General features: G+C 42.5%; 1 protein-coding gene across 1 annotated transcript in view; it reads right to left on the bottom strand.

Moving 5' to 3' along the window:
* The window catches only part of RBMS1 (RNA binding motif single stranded interacting protein 1), a 92,424-nt gene extending 82,911 nt beyond the window's left edge, over positions 1 to 9,513 (bottom strand). The window contains exons 1-2 of the mRNA XM_017838415.1: positions 9,320 to 9,513; positions 492 to 900 (exon numbers count right to left, since the gene is read on the bottom strand). Of these exons, the coding sequence (XP_017693904.1) occupies positions 492 to 900; positions 9,320 to 9,513 (603 nt within the window). The remainder of the gene's footprint in view (positions 1 to 491; positions 901 to 9,319) is intronic.
* Positions 9,514 to 12,782: the final 3,269 nt, after the last annotated feature.

The raw sequence follows: 12,782 nt of genomic DNA, 5'->3' as shown, positions 1-12,782 counted from the left end.
GGTGGCTGAAGGACGGCCATGGCAGACTCAGCCGGGCCCTGCCGCCTGAACTTCGGGTCCTCTCCCTGCGTTCCAGGGGCTGCACTGGGCGAAGGCAGCGGGAGCGGGGCCCGCAGCGCTCCACTCTGTGGCGGGGTAGCCGAGGACGTGGTTGGGAAGGAGGAGACAGGCGGAGAGCCCCGGGGAAGAGGAGGGACCGCCGGCGGGAGGGGGAAGGCGAGAGGGAAGGAGTCAGGTCGGAGATGGCACGGTCGGGAGCGAGGGGAAGGGGTGGGAGCCCGGCGGGGGCTCCCGGAGGCTTTCCCGGGGCGGCGGCGGGCGGCAGGAAGGGGCTGCCGGCTCTTTCCTGTCTCCGTCCCCCGGTGCAACCTGACCGCCTCCCGCGGGCCGTTCCCCAGCCGCGGAGCCCCCGCCCGGGTTCGGCCCTGGCCGGCCGCCCGGAGCGGGGCCAGCCCCAGACGCGCCGCGCCGCCCGGCGTGCCGGACCCTACCTTCGCCTGCAGATACTGGGGGTAGTAGTAGGTGGTGTACTGGGGGTACATCTGCTGTTTCCACACTTTGCCCATGAAGCTGGAAATGTAGCCTGCAGTGCAGGGATGGGGGGGTACTTTGGGGGGCTCCAGCCGCCTCTCCGTCTCTCTCTCTCCCTCCTGCCTCTTCCTCTCCGGTGGCGGCGGCGGCTCCTGCTCCTCGGCCGAGCCCAGACCTTCCTCCTCCTCCACCCAAAAAGCCACAGCGGAGCGGTGGCGGGGGCAGGCACTCTCGCTCTCTCCCCGGGAGTTCCTGCCAAGTCCCCGCCCGGCCGGGCCGAGCAGGAGCAGCAGCGGCAGCGGAGCGGCGGCGCAGGGAGCGCTCGGGGCCGGCGCGGCAGCGGCGGCGGTGCCGGGCGGCGGGGCAGGGCTGGCGGAGGGGCGGGGGGAGAGGGGGCGAGGGGAGGCGCTTAGCCCCTCTGGGAGCCCCGGGCGAGCCTCAGCCCCGGCCCGGTGTCGGGGTAGCTGCGCTGGGTTGGGTTGCTGCTCGGCTCAAGGGCCGCTCCAGCAGCGGCGAGAGCTGCGGTGCCCGGCAGGAGCGGAGCGGGGGGTTTCCACGTTCTGGAGAAGGAGAAGGACTGCAGTGACCGCACCGCGCCCGGCTCGGCTCTGACCTAATTAGCCGGGTTGTGCTTTGTTATCGCCTTCGCTCTTTGTGCATCTCGCTGCCGAGCACTGGTGCAGGACGCAGGCTGGAAGGGAGAATTGAGTACGTTTTGGAAAACCAAATTTGGCTTCGGTTCTGCCTGGCGGTACAGGGTCCATTTATCTGCTGGGAGCAAAAGGGACTGCAGTGCTAAAATCGGTTTACAGAGCAGCAACCACAAAACCAGACCAAATTCTCTGTCTGGCCCATTGCACATTCTTAAATTTGTACTTTTTAGCCAGCGGTGCTGAGTACACTTCATTCTGAAACAGGAAACATCCCTGTTCTAGTCAATAGTAGTTATATTTTTTCACTTGAATATTTTCTGTCTGAAAGCTAATTTCCCAAACATTAGAAGTGGGGACTGGCAGCACACTATAGTCCACTGTTGTTTGTAAAAAAACAACTTAGTCCACTGGTTTACTTCTGACAAATCCATCTCTTTTCAACCAAAGATAAACTGATCGTCAGAGCATTAGGCAGATGCCGTTTCTTTGTCACACTAATCACAATCATTTTTGTCTTGCAGCATTGTTTGATTAATAAAACATGTACATAAGGTCAACAAAAACTCCCGAGTCTATTAGTATCAGCCAAACTAAATGTGATAATAGTGGAAAGAAAGATTAAAAACCTCAAGGATGTGCAAGCATCCCAGAGCGATAGCAAAGGCAGCTTTTGTGCAGCCATGAATCCCTAGTGCAGCCTGAGCAATGAGAGGTAACTGCAGATATTCTTCCAAATTCCAGCTGAGCAGAGGACAATTACGCAAATGACATTGCAGCTCTCCTGGCCAGCCATTAAGATCGCTTTAAAAGTTTTTTTTTTCCAGGGAAGAAAGTTGTAAGCACTTTATGGTCCACGCATAAGAAACTAGTTGCATCTTTAGGAAAAGGCTTTTTCTTCAGGAAAGGCATGGGAGCTTTTGAATTTTGGTTAGGTTTAGGTGGTTTTTTTGGTTTTATTTTGGGGTTTGACTGTTTTTTGTTTTGTGTGGGGTTTTTTTTGGTTGGTTTTTTTGGTTGTTATTGTTAACACAGGGCTAGAATGACTTTGAAAAGAAGGATGAACACAGAAAGCATGCAAGTTGGTACGTTTTTGTGCCCACAATGGTAATTTTCTGTGGGAGGGACAAAGATTAAACTTAGAGAAAAGCTGAGCAGAACAGAAATATCAGGTATTTGAGGGGGTTAAGAATGTGTATCTGGGGAAGCTGAAATGGCCTTGGTCAAAATCAGCTGTCCTCTGTTTGGTGGCATTTATGCAGTGAAAAAAGCATACAGGCTGCAATTATCTCTAAACCATGTGAGGTAATATGGTAATATATTTCCAAGGTAGCGCATGGTCAGAGGATAGCAGAAATGAAGTTTCAGAGCTTCATGGGGAAATGTGTTGCTACAGCCCAGATACGTGAGGATACTGTTATAGACTGCTTTGAGAACTGCCAGATTGTGGTCTGAAGTTCTTGGTTGAACTACAAAGAATGTAGTGCTGGCCTCTCATAAGCTGACAGGTTTCGGGTGCCAGTACACTTAGTCTCCTTCTGACAAAAACAGTATAAGCAAGAAGAAGAAATAAAGACTGGTAAATGATGAATGCATTTTGTAAGGATTCTCCTGAGGAGAAGGAAAGAATGAGATCTGAAAGAAAACATATTATACTGAAGCCATCTGGAAATAGAAGAGTGTTTTTCTAGAATCCCTCTTCATGTAAACAGCAACTGTGGTTGTCACAAGTACATTGTGTAATCCTGAATAAGGAGAGAAGCATCCAGAAGAAAAAATCTTTAGGAAATAAGGAGAAATGCAGCCTATATCACTCCAGCCTTTACAACTGCAACAGTCTCCAGCTTAGTTGTGTCAAGTTACTGAGAATGGCTGATGGCTGCCAGCAAGAGGAGCAGCAATACACTCTGCCACAACGGCTCCTGAAAGTGATGAAAGAAGAAATCTGGCTAAGAGAGTATTTGATTTCAACTGCAACAGCTAAAGCTGATCTCCAAGTTCCTTCTCAGTCTCTCCTTGCAGAGACTTAGAACTTTCTCAAACAAGGTCTTTTGCTCTAAAGCTTAATCTCATCACCAAACCTGTTTCACTGTTAACATAATGATGACACCGATTTGGTTCCATTTTCAACCAGAATATTTTCTGATTAAAGATCTATTTCCGTTGGAATATCTGCTAAGCTGTCATTACAGAAGTTCAAAATGTATAGTGTAATATTTATCATTGAATTTAAAAATAAGCCTGGAACTTAATACTGCAAACTTTTACAGTGTAGTGATCCCACTGATGGTTAATGAGAATTTGCAAATAATACTGAGTTTTTATTAAAATGAGGTTAGAAAATGTAATTATTTTATTGGAATCATTTGTATGAGCCTCAGTTACAGAATTTGTTTTCATTTTTTAGAATTATATTTAAGATGTTTTCTGTATTACGAAGGAATCAGTGAAGAATTTTTGGGCCAAAAAAATCAAATTTAGCATCACTCAAGGCAATCTCTGCTTCTGTTTTTTTAATATGTTCATTAGTCAGCCAACTTAGTAATATGAATGCAAGTTGTGCAATACAGACAGGATGGCATTGCAGAAGAAACTTTAAACCAAATGACTAATTTCTTAACTTTTCATACTAATGGAAAGGTTTGGTTTTAATTGCTTATTCTATGTTCATTGCAAGGGCAAATAAACACTTTTAAACTGAAACTGTTTGTGCCGTCTGGTGGTACTAACTCTTGTCATCATAACTAAATACTCACAAGGTTAAAAATGCTTCCCCCATTTATGCACCACACGAAGTATAGGATGAAAAAGGAAGGCGTACACTGAAGTGTGTTCTGAAAGCGTGTAGATACTCAACAGAGTAAAAAGATGACTTCCTACAAACTGCACTAGGACAAATGTGGATACTGTGGCTTTGTGAATGTTAGGGAAAACAGAAATCCATAATTTTGCTTATGGCCAGAGTTCATTGACTATTGATGGAACTTTATTAAATGCTACTTTTTTCTACATTACTTCTTTATCATAGATATTCTCTGTGGTCAGGAGTGATTAAAATATTACGAAAACACAGTTAGGCTGTTGCTGCAAAAGCCTGAGAAGCACTTTATGTGCTGCCATGTCAGAGGAATTTTAGGGCCAATCACTAGTTATGCACTGACTCTAAGAGTGTTGGAAGAGAAAGACCATTTATGCTTTACAGATTAACTTAGACATTAGAGTTCTACCCTGAGGCAGAAAAAGTCAAATGCAATGCAGAATAGGAGGGAAATCTATTTAAACCATCTCACTTCAGGAACCTAGTGGACTGCTGTAGTCTGCACCAGCTGGGATCTTTGCACTGGTTAAGCTGAAAGAGACAGACATGTTTATGCTGCAATCGTTATTATTTTGACACGGTCAGGAATATTTGAACAACTTTTTTTTTTTTTTTGTTAAGATACTAACTTGTGTCTTGGGATATCTTTCTTCAAAACCAGATGTACCACAGCATATGGGTGAGAGGGTGAGCAAGTCGCTGAACTACCCTGTGCCTTACTTCCCATTTGCAAACTGTCAAACATTCACCCAGTTCTTTGCCTGCCTTGTGCGTTTGGTCTGTAGGCAACACAGGGCACCAAAATCACTTGCTAGGAATCTGCCTAGTGCAATTCACGTAAGAGGACTAAAACAAATAGAAGCAGCGGCAGTGCAGCACTTCTGGATGCGGAGAAGCCAAGTACTGCGTCCTAATTCACATACAAATGTTAACAAGCCACGGATCTATTTTACATCCTCAAACTGCATATTAGAGCTACAGATATGCAGCTAGGTTTAAGTACTCCACCAGTAACTTCTTTGCTCTTCCCCACGCCCCCTAACACACACTGTTCCAATTACTTGCAAAACCTCCTTGTTGTAATGCCACCCTTAGCCCCAGCATACGGCCTTGACTGCTTTGCAACACAAATGAAAGACTCTTCAATTCAGGTCGCACTAGGCCACACTCAAGCACAAAGGCTAAATAAACGGCCATTGTTAATGGGCCACCAAGATGAAAAGCACTTGATTGTTGCCATCAATTAAATCAACTCTCTGGCTTTAGTGGCTATTAACTCTTTCAGTAAATTCTTAAATATTTATTTCAACAGAGTGACTATAATTCTATATTTTTACAGTGGCTTTCCTGGTGTAACAACATTTCCCTGGAACACTGCTGAATGTAGTGTGCCCTTGTTTATTCTTACAGCTGAGCCATGCACTGCACCAGCTCAGCTGCTCCTGACAGCTGCAGTCTCTGTAATTCACTTTTGTAAAATCTACAGGGCTATAAACTATTCTAAGATTGTCCAACTGAAGTATTTATCTGGCATTAACATACAGGCATTTAGCATGCTTCTGCATTTGGGCTTCCCCTTTCATGGTTTCATGTGCACCAGGCAATGCTCCCATTATTGGCAATGGACATTCACAAAAAATGCCACTGGACTGCTCAAGAAAACAGTTTGTGTTTGCAGCTACACACATCACCATGAATTTGGGTACACTGATTACCAGCAATAACCTTTGTCTTGTGTTTAGATAGGTCTGGGAGAATTCTTTGCCACATAAGCACCTCATTTTCTATGTTTTCTATATTCTCCTTTACTCTACCCTATGATGCCCAGCTAATAGAGATGATTGCATACTGAAAGGAATTGGTTTTTTTTCAGCATTCGTTGTGAAACCTGTGAGGCACCTCTTGTTGGTCCAGTTCTATAGATCTATTTAGTACATGTACATTTTATGTAAATAGTCTTCTCATTAATGGCAAAAATGAGGTGTATTATAGGAGCGTGTTCACTCTAGGGTGGAGATAGTTAAGAATCCCACTTCTATTCATAAATTATTTATCAGAAACTTCCATCCCATGCAGTTCCTAACTACCCTGGAGTGTCTCTAGCAATACAGTCTTCGCTGTGCAAGCAGATGAACAAGGAGCAGAATAATTGTACCTCTATAAAATATTGATCAGCTACAATTCTTTCATTCCCTTTTAATTTTCTCATCTCAGTTTCAGGGCAGTATTTGTCATTCCTTCTTTTCTTTCCAAACACCAAGCACAGCCTGCTTTGGCTGCAGCAAAATAAGAATAATTTTGGGTGTCTTTTTGCCGTCTTGACCAACCAGCCACGGTTGGTCCTGATAGAACTCAAACTTTGATTTTAAATATTTGTAGATAATTTGAAACAAACTCTTTTTTTTTCCTGCCATGCAAAAAAAATTTAAAAGTTTAATTAACTTAGAGAACAAACATCTTATTTCTACAGACTTTCGGGACATATTTCACTGTCTTTAGGCACATCTTAAGCAAGTGAAGGATACATCCCTCAGGTTTCTATTCTAAAATACCTCTAAATTTTCCCATTTTTTTAATAAAACTATTCCAAATCATGAGATGTTAACCTTCCAGTACAAACACGATTTTATTTTAGACAAGTTCTACAGCTTATATAGTGTCTAATAAGTCTTTCAAATGTTTCAAACTCCTCCTACTGCTTCCATCACCCACAGCAACACCTTCAGCTGCCTCACACCCTTGTGCAGTCCCAGGTACGAGCTAGTTGATGTAATTCGAGTGCTGGATGGCCAGATGGCCCAGGCTGAACCTCACCTGCCGGGCTCTCAAGCAGGACACCAACTTTCTCACCTTTTCCGAGCTGCTGATTTTCATGCAGCTTTCAGGGCCATCCTCTCTGCTCCAACATCACTTTTCATTGAAATTGCCTGAAGGCTTCAACAATCGGGAGGGTGAAGGTGTAAGGGAAGCTGAAGGAGGAGGTGAGTAGGCAAAAGAATTACACGAGCCTTATTTCCTTAAGAAAGCACATTAATAAGTCCAAGAGCATAGGCAACTTACCTTTAATGAAATATACCATATTAGGTTCTACATTTTTGATGTCCTAAGTTTGTAATTTAATGGAACTAGAGAATAGGGCACTTTCATAAACTTTAAAAAATCCTTTGCCAAGTGAACCAAACACTTAAAGTATGTATCTCAACATATTCTTATCAATGCTCTTTTTATTTGATTTTCTGTACACAGAAAAAACATCTTAGTCACAAAAGGACCAGAACACATTGCCATTTTGAATTAGTTCATGTATTTGAGCTTCATTCACAATTTATCATGTTTATCACAAACTATTTGTAAATGCTGGACACTCAGCTTCCGGTACATGCAAATTGACACAGTGCAATACATCCTCAGAGCCAATAGGTGACTGTCTCTACTGCATAATTCAAAAAACCATTAAAGTGTCATCACCCTTGATCTACTGTAAAAATGGAAGCTCTCTCCTTGGCTTTGAATCCATCTCTTCAGTTTAGATGAAATACCAGCTTCTCAGTTCAGATGGGGTGATTCATATTAGCTGATAACCCTGCTGTGGAAGCCCCAACATTCCCTGCTGAAATAGTCCTCAAGTCATGCAACACTGACAAAGCAAAGTTGAGCAACTTCATTTATTTTTCTGTTTGGCAGAGAGTAATGGTAATGCTGATGGGAATTTGTGGAACTAAGAGCAAGGCCCAGCTAGATGTCCCAGTTATGGTGTATTTCTTAGGTGATTAAAAAGTTTTTTCTTATTTCTGAGAATCAATAGAGGAAAAGCGTCAATATGATAAACTGAGATTCTTCTTGGTCCATTTTGTGCTGTTTCAAGACATGCCAATTTACATGCTAGTGTAACAGAGAAGACAACCCCTTTTTCATTTAATTATAAACATTTAGGATGTTTATATCCCATCCTTCTACTGTACTGTGATGTCACAGTGTTTTTTTGATTTATCTGCACAATACTTTTCTGAACCCATTTTTTGAGTGCGTTCACAGACATGAAACTGGGATGTGGAGGGTCTATGTGATTGTTATAAGATTATAAAGGACATAAATTGTGTTGCCAATAATAGAAATAAAATAACAATATATATTAGAAAAAAAACCATAAATAACTCTGGATTTTCTGTTTCCAAGGCTAGTTCTTCCGGTTAGGACCAGCTTAATGATTTTGTTGTTCCTTATGTAAATAAGAGAATACACCAATAAAAGCTTTGAATTCTCACATGTAGATTTAACTGTTTTGTATCTTTCTTGTTTCCAAAACTATCAGTCTCATTTTAATATCATTCCTCCCTTTCTTAGGATTTCATGCCTGTCAGAAACACTGTTGTATCAGAAAAGTCTTTCAGACAGACAGCAAAATGTGCTTAGCATTTAAAATCCTTTCCAGATCTTGTGTTTCACAACAACTCTTTATAAACCAATCTGTATTTATTTTGGTGGAATGTTATCCAAATAAAAATATTGCATTTGCAGCTCTGGTCTCTGGGGCTTTAATTCACTGAGAAACTTAAGGAAGTACTCACTGATTGTGGGATAATATTTCTGTCAGATGCTAGCAGTATTTATTGCATCATTTTATGAATTTTGACTCTTTTTTTTTTATAATTTGGTGTTTATAAAGCACTTTTGCTTCTGTTTTCACTAGGGGAGACACAAAGATATCAAACCTCCAAACATATGTTCCTAGGGGACCTAAAAATTGTAAATAAATAAGCCAAAGTCTGAGCTGTAGTCAACACATCTCTAGCAAAGAAGACTGTTAATCATTTTTTCTCAGAGGACTTAGAGACTAGCAAGTGTCTGCTAAACCTTACCATCATCTTTAGGATTTATAGTTTTGTATTTTCATGCTTTAATACTGGCTGATCAAATATGTTAGGAATTCACAAAGGTTTTATAGTTTTAGTTTATTATAATTTCTACTTCATTTACAACCTTGGACTCCCTACATAACCTAGGAAACACCACTATGTGTGACAACGGCCGTAGTGCAGAATTTTCGGAATGTCACACACGGTTCTGAGCGTAGGTCAGCCCTGCCAGGCAGGCGCAGCAGTGTCTTGGAAAAAGCCACATGCGGACAATGTGGATGCTCAGGGAAGCACCAGTTCCTGACGCCTCAAGAACAGCCTCCCTCAGGAGCTGTCTCTGGCCAGGTGTGACAGTGGGGACTAACCCCTGACTGGGGGTCGCAGCGCCAGCGACACCCCCGGCTCCCCGTATGTGCGGGTGCGCTTGGGGAAAGCATTGAGGGAGGTGCAAGGCTGCGCCTCACGGGTGGCGCTGGTGGGGCTCCTGGCCCTGCCACAGCGCCGGGCCCGCAGGACACGGGCAGGACACGGGCAGGACACGGGCAGGACACGGGCCCGCAGGACACGGGCAGGACACGGGCAGGACACGGGCCCGCAGGACACGGGCAGGACACGGGCAGGACACGGGGCCCGCAGGACACGAGCCCGCAGCCGCCATGGCCGCAGCCGCCGCGGTGGCGCCCCCTGGCGCTCAGCCACGGGAACGGGCGCGGGACGGGATCCAGGGCCGAAGGACCTGCCTGTTCCATGTAGGAAACACAGGAACTTGTCGACGGCAAAAGCCCTCTCCCAAGCGATACCGTCACCGACATACTCGGAGAAACACAATTTCAACCGTTTTTATTCGAATTCTGACGTCTGAAACTTTCGGTGCAGCAAAGTGCCAGGTGCTCCTCGCTCCTGGGATGTCCCACTGGAGGTACGGAGCACCCTGAAGGTCTCACGGCACTGCACATTGCCTGACATATTATCAGCTCCATTAAATTATGTTTTCTATAAGCCTTCCAGATTTTGGCCTTCCAGATTTTGGTCTTTCCACATACCACCATGATGACAGAATCACAGAATGGTTCAGGCTGGAAGGGACCTTAAACCTCTTCCAATTTCAAACCCCCTGCCATGGGCAGGGACATTACATCATCTTTGCATTCTAAATAAAATTTGTTCCTTATTTCTTCGTATTTAAAGAGACAGCAGACCATGATGAAAAGCAACTGACACATTTGATTTCTATTCATCCCTTCTACCTTTTCATATTTTTCTTTCATATTATTTGTTTTAATCACTGGTGCTGCATATCATACATTTTAGAATTTTCTTTAACTATTAACTGTGTGTTTTCTGACCAACCCTGAATATATTCCCTATCTCAGAATTCAATTAAGTATTCAAAATACCCATGAAGGAAAGAAAATTAATCCGAGATAACTGAAAAACGGAATAATTAAAATAACTGAAATTAATAATTGTCAATAATATATTTACATAAGTATTTAACAGAACTAAGCAAATTCATTATATATCTATTCATATATTTATACAAGGTTTTAACCAGGGTTGTAAGTTTTTAGTACAATGCACAGATTCTTGTTACCAGTCAAAACTTCCATCAAAAAATTAAAAAATTAGGATAAAAAATCTCCAATTAAAATACAGGTTCTAAAATCAGTGGATAGGTTGCTTTGTTCTTTCAATTTCTTTTTTATTTCTAAACACCATTTTTTCTTTCTTTCCAGTTTTACTAAATTCTTAGCAGGACATACTAAGACAGAGATTTAAACCAATTTCTCAGTAGGATACTAGAGGAGAAGACATTCCTAAAAAAGCAAATGCAGTCATTTTGAAAAATATGTCTATGAACCGACTCAACTGGGAGCATGTTAGCACATTTGCGTATGTATGTGGGTATTCTCGTTGGCGTAAATTACCATGGACATCTTCAAGTGAAATGAGGGGGTCTGGTCAAAGATGGTGGAATCAAAAGGCCTAAAAAGAGGGAGGAGACTTTTTCCAAACAGAGCAGTTAAAATTACAAGGAATTACGTGTTTACATGAAGAAAGCTGATATTTGACTTCACGTCTGAGCTCAGCCTCTTCAGTTTATCAAAGGAAAAGATAAGACATGGCTTCATTCACAGTTGCTCATAAAGCTGCTCAGAGATAAGACCTTCATAATGACCTTTCTTCAGTCTGCCATTTGATCATGACATGGTTCAAATCCAGAAGTCAATTTTTGTGTCTCAATTTTTCCTTCCCTTTGTACATTCAGGAAGCTGCGAACGTTGCTTAGGAAGGATCATATCTTCTCATGAGCAACATTTATTTTATTGTTAAAAGGTAAGCATTATGCAGCTTTTGACATTGGTCATTTGGCCGTGCCTTGTGCCTGATGATCCAGTTCTTATGAATAGTCCTTTTCGTGGGTGCAATAGTTGCCCAGTTACTTTTACTTCCACAACTATGTCCATGCTGCTGTCTTCGTCTACTGTTTGTCTCCCCATCTCAGATCCTTTGCTTTGACTCCATTCCTATTAGGTTACTTTAAATGGCTGAGGGATCAGAGATACCTATGGGGCCACCTATGCTAAGGTTGTTTAGGTTTTAAAAATATAGATGCTTGCTATATATGAAAAAAGTGAGGGAATAAGATAGCACTTTCATAAAGAAAATCTGCTTAAGCAGACAACTTATAAAGAGCTTACTCATAAAGAGGAAGCTGATGTAATAGACTTTGGACTCCATCCCTCTGGGAATATACTGACTATCATAAAGATGGAGCACAGGATCCCAGAAAGCTGTAGGCTTTTGCTTTATGCACCTAAGCTCACACAGGATGGAAAAAATTGTCTTCTTTCCTCTGTGTCATTCACTGTGATGTTATAGTCTCCTGTGTTGTTGTAATGACTCCCTCCTCCAGGGAGTATACCATCAGGCTCTTTTGCTCTTGGTTCCAGAGTTTGGTTTCTGATATAGATGAAAAAGGTGGGGATGGGGGCAGAGCTTATAAAGAAAGAACTGTTTTCCCTTGCAAGTTTGTCACCTAAGAATGTTCTCTTTCCCTTTTCACTTAAACATGCTCACAAACACATAAATTGGACCTGACTCTCTCAAGTGGAGAGATGAAACACTAATTTATTGGGTTAAAAAAAGAAGTTGCAATATGTACTCTCAGATAGACAGTATAATGATCTCGCTATCAAGTCTTGTCTTACATGCAAAGGTAAAAACCAGTGCTCTAAAATATTGGATCGTCCTGCGTTTTGCATAGCCTATAACTCCATGAAACCTCTTTCAGAATAAGAGTCTTATAAGTCTTATTGATAAACATTTATAATCAGCACTAGTGTTCACAGTAATTTGCCACGGACTTCTGAATTCTCACAACCCATTTCTTCCTTAAGAAAGGTTCCTTGGGATGTTTGCCCTTTCTCAATAGCTGTACACTCACAGCACGTGAACATAGTTCGTTGCACATTATTTGTACAAAGTAGGGAAAAGAGAGTTGCACAGAAATATTTTCCTTTCCAAACCATCATGTTTGACAGTTCTGTTTTACACTTATGGAAGATTTTCTACAGTGCCTCATCCTAACTGGCTTGCCAGTGACCTACCTTGGTCACAGCATAAAGAGTTAGCAAGCTCAGCCTAAACTAAGTGTGACTTCCTGAGATGCTTATTTCATAGTTTACCATGAAATGGATAGGGATACACTGGATAAAAAGTGCAAGGAAGCTGGTGAGCTGTGGTTATGCCACTGAAAGAATAAAAAAGGGTTATAGTCTTCAAGGGCAGCCGACAGTTCAAGAGGACAAACTGGCATCATTTTAGGTACAGTGCTAATGGTAGGCAAATATAAAAAAAACCTCCATGTCAGTTAGCATTTAGCATCCAGAAAGCTGGTGGCTTTGTTGAACAGCTTTGGACCAT

This window comes from Lepidothrix coronata, unplaced genomic scaffold (genome assembly GCF_001604755.1).
Source record: "Lepidothrix coronata isolate B3197 unplaced genomic scaffold, Lepidothrix_coronata-1.0 Scaffold338, whole genome shotgun sequence".
Taxonomy (NCBI): Eukaryota; Metazoa; Chordata; class Aves; order Passeriformes; family Pipridae; genus Lepidothrix; species Lepidothrix coronata.
The sequence above is the reverse complement of the archived record's forward strand: the minus strand, read 5'-3'. Positions and strand labels throughout refer to the sequence as shown.